At 44.2% G+C, this 18240-nt stretch overlaps 1 protein-coding gene across 1 annotated transcript; it reads left to right on the top strand.

Moving 5' to 3' along the window:
- Positions 1–648: 648 nt before the first annotated feature.
- On the top strand, positions 649–7569 carry ASCL4 (achaete-scute family bHLH transcription factor 4). The gene has a single exon (XM_015863760.2). It carries the CDS (start codon positions 5026–5028, stop codon positions 5590–5592), a length of 567 nt encoding a protein of 188 aa, XP_015719246.1. The 5' UTR covers positions 649–5025; the 3' UTR covers positions 5593–7569.
- The last annotated feature ends 10671 nt before the right edge of the window (positions 7570–18240 follow it).

Raw genomic sequence — 18240 nt, 5'->3', positions numbered from 1 at the left:
CGCCGCCTCATGGGCGGGGCCCCGAGCGGCGCGGGCCCGGCTGCGGGCGGGGGAGCGCGGAGGAGGAGGCGGTGATGGCGGCGGGAGGGGGCCGGGGGCAGCTTCCGCCGCCGGGCGCCACAGCCAGGAAGCGGCCCCGCCAAGGAGCAGGGACGGGGCACGGCGCGGCGCCGGGCAGCGCGCTTGGAAGGGGCGGGCCGCGTTTGCTTTGGGTACGAAGCAGGCCCGGAGCTGCCGTTCCTTGGTTGGTTGCGATTTGTGGCTCAATAACGTACTGCTCCGGCTAAGGCTGTGTTACAAAGGAACCGCTTGGCGTGTAGTCACCTGTGGCACGTGCATATTAATCACATTTGCTGTTCAAATCAGTCTGCAAGTTGCTAAGTACAGAGGCGAACAGCTGTTTCCTGAAATGCTGTAATGTGCTTCTGTGATCGGATCGTGTCTGCCCCTAAATCATAGAATGCTTGGTACTGGAAGAGACCTCTGAAGGCCATCTAGTCCAACTCCCCTGCAGTGAACAGGGACACCACAGCTAGATCAGGTTGCCCAGGGCCTGGTCCAGCCTTGCCTTGAAAGTCCCCAGGGATGGGGCATCAACCACATTGCTAGGCAACCTGTTCCAGTGCCTCACCACCCTGTAAACGATTTTTTCTTTTTATCTAACCTAAATCTACCCTCTTTGATCTTGAAACCATTTCCCCTTGTTCTGTCACCACAGACCCTGATGTCTGTCCGCTTCTTTCCTGTACCTCCCCTTTAGGTACTCTCAGTTCACCTCCCAGCCATCTTCTCTCCAGGCTGAACAGCCCCAGCTCTCTCATCCTGCCCTCATGGGAGAGGTGTTCCATTCTGCAAGTAAATGTTGCCTCACATAATGCCTTGACTGGGTGTCTGCGCACGAGGAAACTCAACGTATTTGTCTTCTTGCTGCCTTTTGATCCAGAATGACTGAATGTGCAATCTGGAAAGATCATTCCATTTTGATACACAGCTGTAAGCTCTATTAGGGGTGGAAACAGCTTCTCATTTGGCTCTAGCAGTCTGAGAGCTGCGTATGTCCTATATGCTATTTCATAGAATCACAGAATCATTTGAGTTTGAAGGAACCCTTAAAGGCCGTCTACTCCACCTCCTCTGCAATGAACAGGGACACCTAGATCTAGATCTAGATCTAGAGCTAGATCAAGTGCTCAGAGCACCTCCAGCCTGACCCTTCCAGCTCGAAAGACTCTTTCATGACACTGAACTCCCTAAAACACAGATGACGACTGGAGACCGTACATTTTCCCTCGTCATCCTCACAACTTCACTGTTACTCTCAATACATCTCCGTTCTGCCCTGAAACACCAAGACCTGAGCTCGATGCTAATTTTGATAATGCACTCTTACTGGAGGACCATCCCATTGCTGAAATCCTCGCTATCTGAGCTGAAAGTAATACTTTGAGCCTATGAGTCAGACTGGATGTAGTCATAGGCAGATAAGAGTGTTTTCTCCTGCTGGCAAGCGTGGGTCCTCCAACATTCCAGGTTTTTTTTGTAGGCTCTTTACACCCTTGAAGAAGTGATAGTTTAACTACCAGCTTAAAGCACCTGTATCAAAGGAAAACAGAAGAGCTCTGAAGTGTCACTGGATGAGAAATTAACCTGTGTCTACAGAGATGTATTCTGCATGCTGGAGTATTACAGTAAAATACATTTCAGAAATGCCTCCTCTGAAAGAGAAGATTTTTATAGAGATAGCATTTGTAATATCTGTGAGTTGTTTCCATTAAGACAGGTGTATGATGTGTCCTGAAAGCTTAGTTTATTGACTTGCATGGTACTTGCTGCATGAGAGCAAATGACACGGCTATTTTTCAAGCTGTACTAATACCCTGGAGACATGCTGAAAAATAAGGGATGCTCGTGGAATCACAGGGGAAAAGATGCAGTTAGTGTGATTTTTAACTCCTACTGTATTTTCTTCCTCCTCCTCCTCAGTAATATGTTCACAGATAAAATAGTTGAGACCTCATCTGCTGGGAAATAGATGCACATGTTCAGCTGGTGCTTGAGTTTCTATAGTATTTCCAATAATGACTTTCATTTCAGCCACAGAGGGATGCGGTGTCAAGGAGAATCTGTTGCTTTGAGTAATTCAGAGTAATTCAAAGCAATCACGGTGTAACACAAGGATGTTTGTAGTGTTATTCATGATTCTTGTGGGAGTGTGAACAGGCTGAGGGTTCTTTTGTACAAAGATTACATTCTTGTAGACAGTGTTAGGATATATGCAATTAAAACCACAACTAAGTTTCAAATAGAAACAGCACAGCTTCCAGAACCTCATAGCCTGAATGTTCTCTTGCAACAGCTCTGAAAGCAGGATGATTCTGCCACAGAGCAGTGAATTATATCTGACTTCTACCAACCAAAGACAAACCAGTCCCTCTGCTTCCTTTCATTTGAAGAGTCTCCTGTTCAGGACAAGGGAGGCAATTTGAGAAACAGTGTAAGAATTAAGAACAGTGGGTTTTCTTGGAAGGACATTGTCCATGGAGTCTTAATCTACTCATTACACTATGATGCCCCAGTCCTGTTGCTGTCCCTATGCTCAGCTGCATGCGTTGGTACCAAGAGTGTATTGCCTTGTGCTGGCACCCTGCCTGGGTTCAAAGCCCTGTCTGTGAGCACGATATTAGATTTGTCAACAAGATACAACATTCAGCAAGCACTCGTGGTGTGTTCTCTTCTCTTGCTCGGAAACACAATCTGCAGACTTTGACATGAGTTCAGTTATGCAGGTTAACAATTCACATTTACATGTATTGTTACTCCCTCCCCAGGTACAGGTGTGGTTCTGACCCTTTGGGCTGTGCAGGTGACCTGTATTTACTGTAAACATGGACAAGAGCTCTGGCAGCAAAGAGCAGTGTATTTGCATGACAGAACTGAAACACAACCATGGCTTTTGAACTCAGCTGGACTTCTGGTGGGGTCATGGAGGGCTGCAAAAAGTTTTGGCACCAGAGGGCCCCAGGAGGCACATTGCTATTTCCTTATATGCTTCTGCAGAGATTGTAGATACTGGGAAGGTCTTTGCTTGTGCTGATTATGACAGAGAGCAGCATTTTTCAATAGAAAAATAACATACATCAAATGTCCTTTTCCTACTTCCGATATTTGCTCAGAGGCCAACAGCCTCCTTGCTTCAAGAAAGCATCAAGTCCTTGCCTACCTCAGTGCTACAGCGAATGTGCTATTTTCAGAGTTCAGCTCTGGAAATGTTTCTACTGGAGAACTCACTGACAGCACTGGTGGTGGAGGTGAAAGTGGATGGATACTTGCCCTGTCGTTTGAGCCATTTAGGTGCTTTTCCAGCTGCTGGCATAAACCAGAAGCCAGGATTATTCTCATTTACATCTGTCTGGAAGGGTCTCCCTGTACGTTCATCATATTTTGAAGATTACCATCTAGATTCTTCTTCTACCATTGTTTTTTGAAGCAGCGGAATAGGCCAGCAGAGATACTGACTTGAAAGCATGCGCTGGCATCACTGCTGCTGGTTTCTGACTCAGCAGAGACACAGATGTGTTTCTCAGAGCAGAGGATGTTGTTTCAGTTACTCACGCTTCTGAGACTGTTTGGCATGAAAGACCTAACAGGGTGGAAACTTTCACTTTGAGCAAAAGAACAGTTTTAATAGAGCCCACATGCTTGTACCTTTTCATGTCTGTCCTTTCCCACTGCTCTCCTGGGCCAAACGTTCAACTCACCAAAATGATGGTAGCAAAAAGAAGGCAATTCTGTTAACTGTGAAGCTGTTTTTCTGGAAAAAAAACCCACAAATATTATAACTTCTGAACAACAAAATGGGAAAGGATGCTGCTAGCACAGCAGATTTCTTAGAGGAAGCACATGGATGACCACATGGCACTGCCAAAAGTCCTTGTCTTCTTTCTGCCTATGCCTTCTTGGCAGGGTGCAGGCAAACTGGTGGGTGCTGCACAGGTCTGGCACAGCTGAGGGAGATTTTCAGCTCCACAGCTGAAGCACTCTGTAGGATGCATCTAGGAAGACAACACTGATGTAAACATCTGGAAACAGCTACGCAGGGGCAATCAGAGCATAACTTCTGAGGGAGGTGATTATAATGATGACCAGAACATCTCTGCAATGAGTAGAAATGAGCAAAATGTTGCAGGCTTTCTTGATAATGTTCGCGTTCAATTTGTGAAACTCATATTTCTTGCAAAAGCCTCTCTTCGGGTGAAGAGAACAGTTTTCCTCTTATCGCTCGCACGTATGCATTCTTGATCTGACATGACTTGCAACCACAAGAGAGCACTCTTTCCTTTGAAGATTTCTCTGCTTCTCCAGAAACCTAGAGACATGCCATATAAGTTTGCAAACTGCTTGAGAGCTGTTTCAGTTAGACCAGAGCAGCCGAAACAACAAAGCTTGCCGTTGTCTTTTGGATTTCATTGTGAAGAGCCTTTGGGTAGTTTTCAGATGACAGAAGATCCTCGGTTCCTGAAAGGGAGGAGTTCTGCCAAAACTTTGAAGATCCCTGTAAACTTTGCAAATTACGGCGCTTTTGGAGACAATTATATCAAACGATACTGTGGATTACAATACATGAGAAGTGTTTAGAGCCTGGAAGATTATTTATGTTTAGCGTTAACTCGTATGGTCATAATTTCAAGAAGGGAGAAAAGGAATACACAGGAACCCTCTTATTATCTTTTGAAATATGAAGATCAGAGGAAAAGGAAAGTTTAAAAGTGATTGTCCTCAAAACCTGCCTATGAATTAGCTGGCATCCTGCATCTATAAAGACAAGGCTCAGAGCTGATTTCCAGGCATGAGTGGACCTCCTGAGTCATCAGCAGTGCTTTGAGATCTGAGTTTCTACACAACAAGAGGAAATTGCCACCTGCGGGGCAGAGTGCCCGTACAAATGTTTCCCTCTTGCCTGGATTGATACAGGATTTGGAAGCCACATTTGGGAGCTGACTTTGTGCTGGTGAGAAAAGACAAAGCATGGCCAGCAATAAAGACGATGGTGGACTGTTGAACAGGATTGCATTTTCAGGATCGATGCCCCTGGCTAACAGCCACATCCATCCCCATGGGGTTCCCCTGAGAGAACCCTTTGGGGTTCCCATCCATATAGACCCATCGTACTGGGAGCGAGCCTACGGTGGGCACACAGGTCACATCTCCTATGTCCCATTCCCTGGCTACGTGGGCGTCTATGACTATTCCTTTGAGCCTGCCTTCATTCGGAAGAGGAACGAGAGGGAAAGGCAGCGGGTGCGCTGTGTGAACGAGGGCTACACACGTCTGAGAGAGCACCTGCCCAAGGAATTTGCTGACAAGCGCCTCAGCAAAGTGGAGACTCTGCGGGCAGCCATAAGCTACATCAAGCACCTGCAGAGCTTGCTGGACTGCCATCCCCTGGGGTCCAGCAGTAAGGAAACGCTCACCACCAAGGAGCTCTCGAATGCTCCCAGCCCTGGTCCTCTGCGGGAATGCAACAGTGATGGAGAGTCGAAAGCCTCCTCAGCCTCATCCCCCTACAGTGAATTTGAGGAGGTGAATAGCTAGGAATTGGACCCCTGAAGAAAGAAGCCTTCAAGACCTTCTGAAAGCCAGAACTAAATCCCCTGGGATTTTTCTGCGGATTAAGATGAATACCAGGAAAAAGGATAACAGCTAGGAGAAAAGATAAAGGTATTCTCACTCTTTCAAAGGACAACTGTGTTGTCTGTGCAGAACTTGAAGATGACTTGCAAGGACACAGACCTTGCTTCATTTGTTCCAAATGTGTTACTAAACTTCGGATTGTTAAAACTGAAGCAAATCTTTGCATTCTACTTTTCATTCAGCTTCTGTTCTATTTTCATTTGCCTTTCATGCAAGAAGAGAACAAAACCAGATAAATCCATTTCAGGAAATCCCCTTTCCCTTTCTCCCAGTTCCTCCTTTATTTTCCTGCTTGCTAACTTGGAATACCGCAGTTAACAAACATTTCGACTGGGAAAGGTAAGATTTAGATAACTCAACCTTCCCTAAAATGGTTAGAAAACTCCCAGAAATGCTCCTGTTTCTGATAGATAAAGATGTTGTTGTTATAAACTTGTGAGTAATTTTTTTTTTAAGTGGCATCTTCTAAAGCGAAAGAAGCAACTCATGCATTGGATTCTGGCTATTCAGTGATGATGGGAGGGATGATATTCAGGAAAAGCAAGTCTGACATTTTCACTCCTATGTGTTCTAGAATGTGGTAGGCAGAGAGTTGTAAAAGTACACCTAAAAAGGCACAGCTTCAATTCTGATGTTAAAAAAAAAAACACATTGCCAGCCTATTTATTTCTTTACTCAAAATTGAGTTTGTACACAAAATAGTCCTGAGTATTTTTGACTGGTCAGAACTCAGAAATAGGCTCTTGTAGTGGTTATGTAGTATGTACAAAAAGGGTAACATTAAATATACCAGTTTACGTCTGTGTGAAGGTGTAGGCATTTCCCCTTTTGATCAGAATATCACATTACTTTTTCAAAGAATCCATCTTTTCAAATGAATATCTTGAAGTATATGAAATACTTTTCATTCAGACAATATCTGCTTAAAGTGAAAACTTCCCCCCAAATTGCTCAAAAATCTTCCTTTCCCCAAGGCCGGACTTAATTAACATTCAGCTATGAGCTTGAATCCTGTTCTGAACACGAAGTAAACTCCTTCTCACTTGTACGTCTTGCACAAACCTTCCAAACTTCTGCTTTTCTGGCCTCGCTTTGGTGAAATGGTTTTGTATCATTTTGTCTTTCCTTCACAGCGTGCTGACTGAACACCTATGTAAATGAGAATGCATACTGATTAAATACCTCAGATGTGTCCGTAAATTTCATTTAAATAAAAAACGCAATACATCCAGGCTATGGGGTTTTGTTTTTGTTTTCCAGTGGATAATGAATAGCATAGGAAGTGCACACAAAGTGCTACCTCAGTTTTTAATCTAGATTTTTACATCTAGATAGTTAGCATGTTTATACTGTTGGCTTCTAATAGCATTTACTAGATATAAAGATACTCTGCTGATTTCTAGTTCACTGCTATGGATCTCTGTACACTTTTAGCTACTGGAAGCCTGCTTTCAAGTACTTGCAGTAGAAGTACTTGGGTTGAGCTATTGCTACAGCTCTCAACCCAATTATTTCTTCTTAAGTCACATATGTGTTTCTCAATAGTACTGAAAGGCAGACACTCAAGCAAATCGCATGCAACTCATATATGAATAAAGGCCTGAATGTGTTGTCCAAGTGGCTTCTGACAGAACATTCATTCAGAGATATCAATGGCAGTCACAAGCTTTGTAGTTTATTCTTTAAGTGGTAGCCAGGTTCCTTTTCTGACAAATTTAATTCAGTTTGTTTCTGTTTTCCAGACCCCAAATGTTTAATTCCTGTTACCTGAACAGTTATTCAGATCTCTAGATCTGAATAGATCTGAATCTCTAGATCTAAGGATCTAGAGCTTAGGCACTGATTTTTGGATACATCAGTGTTCATATTTGTTATCCAAGAAAGGGGAGAAGGGCAACATAGTGGTATGATGGCTGCTTGGGATTCATTCCTTTTTGGTTTTTCTTCTTCTCTGTATGGATTCTGACAATAGACTCAGAGTCTCTGTGCCTCAGTTCTGATATTTCTGGGAATGGAGCGGCACTGGTGGTAACTCTGTGAGTAAGCCTGGGTTGCATTTCTCCCTTAAAGCAGAGATCAAATCTCTCTTACCTATGAAAAACATGCATTCAGCGTACCTGAGACAAATTCTGTGAAATGCTCTGTAAAGCTCTCTGAAGATGAAAAGCACTTAACACATGTTTAATGAAAGTAAGTATCCAAATCAAACCAAACCACTAGAAATCAAAATGAGCAGAATGCCTTTTTCTGTCTGGGTGGGAGGCATCAGATAACCCCCCCCAAACACATTTTTATATCAGATGCTTCTCACGGAGGTTTGAGTCCTGCAGTGACATATCCAAGCATTGCAATCCTGTGGTTTCAAATCCTGGAGAGAAGGTACAGTGTGTCTCCTTGGTGATCAGACAGACAGATGGAGCCATCTGCCCCTTGCCAGCTTCATCTCATGTGGGATGTACCTCTAAGGGAGGCTCATCAGAGGAAAGCATCTCCTCTTTGTGGTCCTGGGCCTGCACTTGATCTGCACTGCTGTAGGGTGACCCTTCCCATGTGAGTCGCAGTCTGAACAGCTGCACATCTGGATGGGGCTGGTTTATTTCTTGTGTGTCCTTAATGATCTGTTCAGAACCATGTCTGTATATCTGAAATAACATGCTGGAAATACCTCTGGATCTCAAATAAAGGAGATGGACGAAAAAGCCTATATACTAATAAAAACATGCATGTATGTTTATTTTAGATTGCACATTTCACTCCTTTTAACAGCTCTAAAAGATGTCCTGAATGTACCTCTTGGTCCAACTTCAGTTCTGCAGGTGTAAAAGCTGGAGTTCAATTAGTTTTATAGGAAAATGAAGTTCTGGATGAAAATCAAATTATTTCTGTGCAAAAAAAATCTGTGATGGGTTGAACAGCTCCCAGGAAAGCTGGACACTTCACTTCTCACAGTTCCTATGGGCGTGCAAACCTCTCGTATTCTTCTAGCACAAGGAAGCAGAAGTCAGCCAAAAGATTTCCAAGTGTGGGTCAGTGATTCTTATTTGTGTCAGCAGAAGTTTCAAGTGAATGATACATTTCAAAAGCTTTCCTAAGCTGTTTCTGTGCAGACAAAGTTGTTCTTCAAAGCTTCTAAAGTCTATCATTACCAGACTTTGAAGGCAGACAATGATCCGACTTGTCACCCCGAGAATTAAAGTTTGAATAAAAATGGTGACCGGAAGAATTCTCTCCATGTGGCACAATCACCATTTACAAGAAAGTCAGCACTGATATCCCTAAGCAACCGTGCTACAGCTTTATCAAAGTGCTGCACACCAAATGCAGGCTTTAATCTTTCTATCAAACATGAAAAAAAGCGCACATCTGTCATCTTCCGTCTTCTGCCATTAAATTACAAATCCATTTGCTCCTTGATATTATCAGCATTGTAAAGATGTGTAATCCTGGCCCTGGGATTTCTTTTAATCCTCTAATAGCTATTTAGCTGATTTCTTTGTGAAAGCCCATCCACTCTCCTTTCATGTTATATTACCAGTGTCAATAACGTGGCCAAAGAAAACCAGAAAGCACTGTAGAGAAATTGTGTTCAGGCAGCAAAGCAATCAAGGCCAATTTATCACACTGGAATAAATGAACAGAGAACAGTCACACAAAAGCAAAGTATTTTTGAAAACCTTTAATGCCAGCATACTCAGAAGGAAGGAAAAAAGACATATAAAATGTTTGAAGTGGTACCAACAGGGTTGCTGCTGTTGGCCAAGGTCAGTCATAGAATTATAGAATATTCCAAGTTAGATAAGACCACTAAGATCATATAGCCCAACCATCAGCCCACCCCCACCATGCCCACTGACCATGTCCCTCAGTGCCATATCTACACGGTTCTGGGAACACTCTGACAACCCAGAGGCATTCTCGCTGGTAAAAATCTATAAGTGCTTACACATGTATTTCCCATGTGATTTTTCCACAGCTTTCTTTATCTCACTGTGAGTACATCCGTTGGCAGAGTGATAGAAAGCTTCTCTTAGTTGAGCAAACCAGCCATGCTGGAAAAACAAACCAGACTGAAGGCATTTCTAAAGTTGGATGTCTCTCTCCGTTACTTCAGTGGGTCTCCAAAGTCAGTGGAGGATCAAAAAAGGAGAGGAGTCAGGTTGGGATACCAGAGAAATAATCCAAGAGCATTTGTTTGCAATTTACAGCAGTTTGGCAAGGTGACACTGCACAGAAGATGCTCCAGAGCTGACTGAAAATGTTATGACTAAAATTCATTTGACTATAGAAAACGCCAAAAAAACAAACAACAAAACCCCACAACCAATGACCATATGTATTCCAGTGAATCACAAAAAAAAACCCAGCTCAGGAATGGAAAGCACAGGTATATGCCCAGGCTGGGTTTACTGGCTGCACTTCAAAGGAAAAACAAGAAGAAAAGCTAAGTTTAATTGGTTTCCTTTTATTTGTCTTAGCTTACAAAAGAACCATTTGCTTGAAAGGTTCAGAAACTGCATGCATAAAAGCTGGAAATGCTAAGCTAACCATAGCCCAGCTCCTGGAACAGACACAGAAGACACTTTTAGCCACCTCCAGTCATACTTGCTGTATTCATGTAATCAAGGGGCTTTGCCAAGGTCAGCACATACATCTGTAACTCTGGGTGGTTAACTCTGATCCTGGTTCATTGTCATCACTGTCTGCAGATATGGCTGATAAGAGTCAGTACCCCCAGAACTGTGGGTTACAGGTGCAGGTAGCAACCAACAAGCTCATAGAATCATAGAACTACAGAATTATTAGGGTAGGAAAGGACCTTAAATGTCATCTAGTTCCAACCTCCTGCTGTAGGCAGGGTTGCCAACCACTAGATATTTCACTCTGAATTCCTTCTCACCCATTGCACTGTGCTTTCATCTGGCTTCATTTTATTATGGGACCTACCTTGTCATTTTGGCTAGAGCCTGCATTTGGAGGAACACCAAGAGTTAAATCTGTGTTAGTGCAGACCTCCATTTGTATTGATTATAATTTTACATGTGCTGGAAAAGATATATTAGTATTAGATATTAGGAAAAATATATTGCTTTATCTTGATGCTGTGCAATTCTGGACATATATAGCAGATTTTTGTGCTCCTGAGAGGTCCACCACTGGCATTTAATTCCAACCAAGCTTTTCCATCTGCACCAAGATCACAAAGAGAACAAGTAGTTGCAAATAAATGGAATTTTCAGGCCTTTTTATGGATTTCCTTTACTGCCAGCATTATTCTATACTATCCTGCTCTCTAGATGTAGCTCTTTAAATTTAAGAAGCACTGAAGAAGTCCCAGACTCAGATACAGAGCATTTATCCCAGTGGAACACTCCTGCAGAGATGATCTGTACTTCCATACAATCAGTGGTGCTAAAGCTCACCGGTGCTTAATGAATAAAACAGATGATAAACTAAGCAATGTATAAATGAAATGAGGCAGATGTACAAACACAGTGCTGTGGCATCTGCACACAAGAGAAGGAAGGAGGATGGTAGAGGGAGGGAGGAGAAATAGCTGTTTTGAAGCGTGGCACACTGTTTAAGTGCTGGCTGTTTGAATGTGGGTAAGGGAATAGATGCAATGCCTGTAGCATGGATGTCCAACTCAGCACAGCAATACACTCTTTGGAAAGAGGAACCACAGAGCTGCAGACTAGGCAGGTTCTGATGGTTGTAATGGAAGCTTCTCCAAATGACATAAAAATATCAACAAAGAAGCAGCAATACAATTTCAGCACCAGTCTTTGTGCAAAAATGGCTGAGACCACAGCATCTGCATGACAGTGTGCCTGTCTGCCTGAAACTAAGACACACCACCCCTATCTACCCACCACTGCTCCTCATTCTGCTTGCTCATCACTGCTGAGCATCTCTGTATGCATTCCTTATCAAAGCTCTGAGCCACCACAAAGCAGGCTTTGCTCAGCCCATCTGCCACCAGGATGAACTGAGTGATAAGCCCAGGTGACTTCAGCCCTGGGTTTCCCCTTCATTTCAGCACCAGTGCAGCCCTCCTCTTGTAAACGTGTTATGACCACCAGCAGATCCTGCTGTGTCTCACTAGGAAATATCACTGGGCTGCCCTTCTGCCATTTCACCTTGAGGAATCCTGAGCGCTTAAATAAACCTGCCCTTCAACATCACCCAGGCTGCTCCCTGTGTCATGGGAGCAGTGATGCCCTGCAGAAGCTGCTCATCCCAATGGCCTTGCTGGATGGATCAAAGCTGAGCCACGCAGTGTGTTGGCACAAGGCATTTGTCTCTGTTTATATGCTGCGTGCTCTATTGCTTTGCATTTTTCAGTGCTATCAAAGCTTCAAAAGCTCCATTTACGTTAACAAGCCCATAAAGCATAAGGATATTAAATGTTGTTTATAGTAGCCTGTCTGAGGAGCTCATTCAGTTAGCAGCTGGCTCGATTTTTAGTTAAGTGAGTTTGGTGAGAGTGCCAAGTCATCTCTGTACATGCTGCAGTAACTCGTGTTGAAAGAGAAGGAAAAACAGCAGCAATGCCCATGCAATGGCTGCATTCTTTGTGGTAAGAACAGTCAACATTTCCAGAGGTGGCTTTGAGATTGTTAAACGCTGTGTTTTGGGGTCATTGTCTTAAAGAACATGTTCTGTATTTGTATCTGTATTAAGTATGGGCACAGATGTGAATGCAACAAATGCTATTGAGTACGTACTACAGCAAGCTCCAGTCTGGGAACTGAGGACTTGGAGTGTCAGACCTACATCCAGAAATCATGAGCATGGTGACTGTTGTATTTTTTTTTAAGGCCTAAAAGGTATATAGAGTATACAGGAGTAATTCTGATGGTCGCTTTCAGTTCAAAAGAATGCAATTGGAAATACTGTAAGAAATGGATTTGTGTTAAACCATGTCTGGAAAACAAAGGCAACTTTAAATTGCCAGTACTTAAAGGGGGCTACAAGACATTGTATCAGAGACTGTAGTGATAGGAGAAGGGGTAATGGCTTAAAACTAAAAGGAGGCAGATTTAGCTTAGACATTAGGAAGAAATTCTTTACTATGAGGGTGCTGAGACACTGGAGTATGTTTTGCAGAGAAGCTCTTGATGTGCCATACCTGGAGGCACTCAAGGCCAGTCTGGATGGGGCCTGGCGCAGACTCTACTAATAGAAGGTGTCCTTGCTCATGGAAGGGAGTTGGGATTACATGGTTTTTCATGTCCCTTCCAACACAACCCATTCTGTGATTCTGTGATTCTGTGATTTTATTCTATTTTTTTTTTTTTTTTCTGAAATCATTCCCTTCTTCCAGCTGGCCTTGATTTTTAATTCAGTGAGCAAAAGCCGAAAGCTTCAACTCCAATATTGGCAGGGATTTTATCACAATGACGACACAAGGGATTTGCAGCTTAGGCAGATCTGAAGGTTTAAAGCACGTAGACACCAGGAAAAGTGTGAATGGAAATCCATTGGACTTAGAATTTACTTGGAAAGCTTTAAGAAAAGGCAGCTTATAGGGCTGAGCAAAAAAAGCTCAAAAGCTTTGGAGAATCAGTGGGATTCCTGGAAGATCAGCTATTCTATTTGGTTCGAGACTCCTTGGGCTAGAGCTCTTTGGACAGTAGGTATTGTAAAGACATTTGCAATACCACTTGGTTTCAGCTAGATTATAAATGCCACGAATAAGTGCAATAAATAAATAATCATTTAAATGAAATTACATCACAAATGCTGCAAAAAACAAACAGACAAAAAAAGGGTTTATAAGACAGGCTATAGGACACTGCTGGGAGTATATCCTACCTAGGACATCATACATGCAAGACAACACCTACGAAGTTAAATCATATTCCTCCTCTCTTTCTTGTTTTTTTTTTTTAATCCAAGATTCAGTGGGATATATTCACTCCCTCATGAAAGATTTGGCAGCTCCCTCCGAGTCCTGAACCTTATCCAAGTGATAATTACATCTGTTTGAAATCCAGGAGCTGAGAACTAGCCTCAGGCCACTCAACAAAGGCTTCTCCCCTGCTCTGAGGAAGAGATGCCGACACTTCCCTTCTCACCGTCTACCTCCTCCTAAAATGTATTTGCAGAGTTTCCCAGAGCCTTCAAGGCTTTTCAGGAGATCTGGTGGAACTAGACCTAATATCTCATGGAGCATCATCACATACAAAGGAACAGCCCCATGGGCATAGTTAATGCAGACAAACCTAAACGGCTTTTTTTATTATTATTATTATTATTATTATTATTATTATTATTATTATTATTATTATTATTATTCAGTTGCAAGTGTGTAATTAATCCCTGTTCAAATTTACATGTTTGATCTGCTTTTTATTTAGTCATTAGGCCTTAGATATCTGTGAAGACCTTATGATTTGATCTGGAGCACCTTGGATATGCTCATGTTTACACAGGCAAATCTTTGTCCAGAGTAGTTGGGTTCTGAGGGCCTAGAGGGATCTACTTAGCTTGGCTGCTGAAACATATCCATAGGATGGTAAACCAGCAGCTTCTGGGCCAGCCTGGCTTCAAAAGACATCAAGATAGATCGGTGGTGTCTCCAGAAGGCTGTGCATACTGGGGGTGTCGGTACCAGCCATTCACTCCACCGTGGCTTCTCACTGGATGAGGTACAAATTCTCCTTTTCATAGTCACAGGAAAACCTCTCCCAGCAGAGCCCTGCAGCAACACTTACTGCAAACTTCTCAGCAATGCAACTGGAAGACCAGCACTGATGTGCTCAGTGGGTCAATTTCTTCCTCACCCCAGAGAGAAAGTAAAATTAAGTATCATCTCCCCACTCTGGGAAGGACCCAGAGTCTGTTCTGGAACAGAGACAGTTCTGGAACACCTCCAGGGACGGTGACTGCACCACCTCCCTGGGCAGCCTGTGCCACTGCAGCACTGCTCCTTCTGAGAAGAAATTGTTCCTAATGGGAACCTTCCCTGGTAAACGTAAGGCCATTTCCTCTCATCCCATCACTGTTAGCTGGGAGAAGAGGCCAACCTCCTGTCACTACAACCTCCTTTCAGATCACTGCAGAGAGCGATAGGGTCTCCCCTGAAACTTCTCCAGACTGAACAACCCCAGTTCCCTCAGCTGCTCCCCATAAGACATGGCATGTTGGTGGAAACTTCTTGCAGACAAGAGCTGCGGCAGGAACTAATGCTCCCACAAACAAATCCTCTAAGTCCTCACTCAGGTAGTTTGAAAAACAAGAAAGGAATAGAGATGAAAATGGATCCACTTCAAAAAGGGAAATTTCCATTTGAAGTGCTGAGAATTCAAAGCCCTGTTCAAGTCAAATCTTCCCCAGCACCAGCAGCCCTTTTTCTCCCCTCAGTAGTTCGTATCAATTTCTTCTGACAACAGTTTCATGGCTTCGGGATAAATAAGCCCAACTTTGCTGGTATTACATTTTACAACTACAGACAGAGAATGGAGATTAAAATTCCTGGGATGAGTCACCACAGGCAGGGAGGGGGAGGTGGGCCTGTTGAAAAGCTGGTGTTGTGAAACATGAACTAAATATGAAAAAGCCCAATCCAGCCCCTCATCCTCTGGTCTGGGGTCTGGAGCTTTCTCATGCTGGGAGGAAAGTGGATATTTTTCCTCATATCCAACTAGAACCTCCCCTGGCACAACTTGAGGCCATTTCCTCCCATCCTATTGCTGTTACCTGGGAGAACAGGCCAACCCTTACCTTGACACACCTTCCTTTCAGGTCACTGTTGAGAGTGATGAGGTCTCCCCTGAGCCTCCTCTGCTCAAGACTGAACAGCCTCAGTTCCATCAGCCACTTGTACTCCCGACCCTTGACAGCTCCACTGCCCTTCTCTGGACACACTCCAGGGTCTCAGTGTCTTTCTGAATGAAGCTGTCCCTCTATCAGTGCCAGAAGCCAGAGAGAAAATGGGCTCTCATGGCCACCACATGCCTGCTATGCTGATGCTGAGCAAGGGCTGCTGGGTCTGGGGTCTGCAGAGAAGTAATTCCATACTTGGCAGTGCCCACAGATGTATATGGCAATGGTCCCCACATCAGAGTTTGTCTCCTTAATGGCAAAAAACTATAATAAAGACCACTGGTCAATAGAGCACCAAGACACAATAAAATGAAATTACTTGGCATGGGTTGGGTAAATCCATGGTGGCTCAGAGCACCAAAAGCTGCTCTCTGGAGATGTACCCAAATGCCTCGGCCTTACGCCAAAAACTCCTCTCCAAGAATTGGTCTGTGATGGGAAGGTTAACCTTCAGCCAGAGGAACGGAAAAGAAAGAATACAGCAACGATGCTCTTGCCTGCTATTGATAATCATCAAATATTCTGAATTCCTGCCCAGGAGACAAGGAAACAAGTATTTGTCTCACAAACAAAGCTTCGTGTTTCTCAATCAAGATAAAACTTTTGCCTCATCCACTGACCATTAATGGAAGAGCTTGTGGGGTCTGGCAGGAGGAGTGGCCAGAAGCCTGCATCTTCTATTCTTCTAGGCTGATTTTGGAGGCCTTTTGGAGGCCCTGGGTCTGAGCAGGGACAGGAGGGACAACCCCTGGCATCCCAAGTGTTTCTACGCCATGGGGGTGCTCAGTACACCCAAAAGTGGCCTTCTGTCATCACAGCCCATGTCCTGGCCTCTGGCTGGACAAAGAGGCACCTGTTCCTCTGTAGAGCTCAGTGCTCCACAATGGACATGCACAGGCATATATAAGGGGAAAGGGACAGACATAGTTCTTGATGGGCAAGGCTCAAAATGGGGAAGAAAGCGCACAACCCAGCCCTTTTTCTATCTACCTGATTAAAAGAAGACTCCTGTGAGCGGCGGGTGTAGAAAATCCCTTTGGCAACAGCTACAATATAAATACCTTCTGGGGAAGAAATAATTTACAGTGATGTTTTTTCTTCCTCATCCAAGAAGTGGATAAGGATTTGGCAGGAAAACAGTGGAGGAACTGATCAGTCCATCTGTGATTTTAAAGCTTGATAACATGCCTGTGAATGCTACAGATTTATAACCCTACAATAATAAGCATTAGTCAAAACTAAAACAACCATCTTTCTTTTTTTCTTTTTTAAAGATTAAAGTGCAAACAGGTTACAGTTCTTAAAAGCCAATGGGGTAATGGAGTGATTTATCGGCAAGGTGTTCTTCCAGCCAGGAAACCCACCTTTCCTTCTGCCTGAAACTGTAAAAAGGGTAATAAAGAGTTATGGGATGTAACTATCTCTGGCAGTACAGCACGACGCCTGCTGCCTGGGGACTGTATGAGTAATGTACTCAGCACTGGTACTCCAAGACCTGAGTGCCGTAACCCAAAGCACTCCCAATTGCTTCCCAGCAAGGACGTAACTGCCCACAGGTTCCCAGAGATCTCTGCTTTGGTTCAGAGTGTTGGAAGAAAAGACACAGACTGAAAAGGTTTTGGAGGCTGGTGTTGGTGGCCCTGCCTGTGTAGGGGGGTCGGAGATTCATGATCCTTGAGGTCCCCTCAACCTGGGCCATTCTGTGATTCTCGTTTGAGTCGTACCACTGCCCAGGAGCAGCTCTCAGTCTCTGCTAAGGCAGCTCCTTGTGTCAGGAGCCTGCACGGCCACTGCCTTTACTGTGAGCAGAGTGGCCTTGTGCACCCAAGTGACTACACACAGACTAAGAAAGACAGAGAGTGAAATCTTGGGACAGAAGCATGCTCAGGCGCTAGTGTTAACACAGAAGAATAGAGGCCAGGCTTTATGCAATCCCTCATTTACTCCAGGCAAGGAAGAATTCAGAGATCTGAATCCTCCATTAAAGTATCATAGAATCATTAAGACTGGAAAAGGCCTCTAAAACCATCTAGTCATACAATCAGCCCATCCCCACCATGCCCACTGACCACATCCCTCAGTGCCATATCCATACGGTTCTGGAACACCTCCAGGGACAGTGACTGCACCACCTCCCTGGGCAGCCTGTGCCACAGCTAAAGCCCCAGGTTCTTTTCCTCCATGTATATTTCCAACCAATCTGTCCCAAACCTGCAGCGCTGCATGTAGTTGTTGTGATTACGGCGCAGGCCCCAGCACTTGATCTTGTTGAAGCCCATACAACTGGCCTCAGTCCATTGATCTGGCCTTTCCAGATCCCTCTGTAGAGCTTTCATATCCTCAGGCAGATTAACTCTTCCTTAGTGTTATCTGCAAACTCAGTGAGCACTTCTCAGTGCTTCGAGGATGCCAGGAGGTTCCCACCGCCTCCTGCAGCACTGAGGACAAAGCACCTGCTGCAGGTGCCTTCAGCATCACAGCCTTTCCCTTATCTGCCCCACCGCCACCTCTCCAGGCAAAAGAGAAAAGAAAAACCTCCCAAAAGAATGTGAGGCAGTGGCAATCAGAGCCACTCAAGCAAGGACAGTGCTCAGAGTAAAGCAAATGCCAGCTCCGGGCAGGGCCTGAGTGTAATTGAAGCCTTCCCTCTGCGAGAAGGGAGCATGCTGGCACTTGCTGTGGGAGGGATATCTATGTCTGCATGCTTTGAAGGCTGGTGGG

This window comes from Coturnix japonica, chromosome 1, assembly GCF_001577835.2.
Source record: "Coturnix japonica isolate 7356 chromosome 1, Coturnix japonica 2.1, whole genome shotgun sequence".
Taxonomy (NCBI): Eukaryota; Metazoa; Chordata; class Aves; order Galliformes; family Phasianidae; genus Coturnix; species Coturnix japonica.
The sequence above is the reverse complement of the archived record's forward strand: the minus strand, read 5'-3'. Positions and strand labels throughout refer to the sequence as shown.

What these genes read in the sequence shown, in the direction of transcription:
- ASCL4 (XM_015863760.2), top strand. Translation starts at nt 5,026, where the DNA reads ATGGCCAGCAATAAAGACGATGGTGGACTGTTGAACAGGATTGCATTT.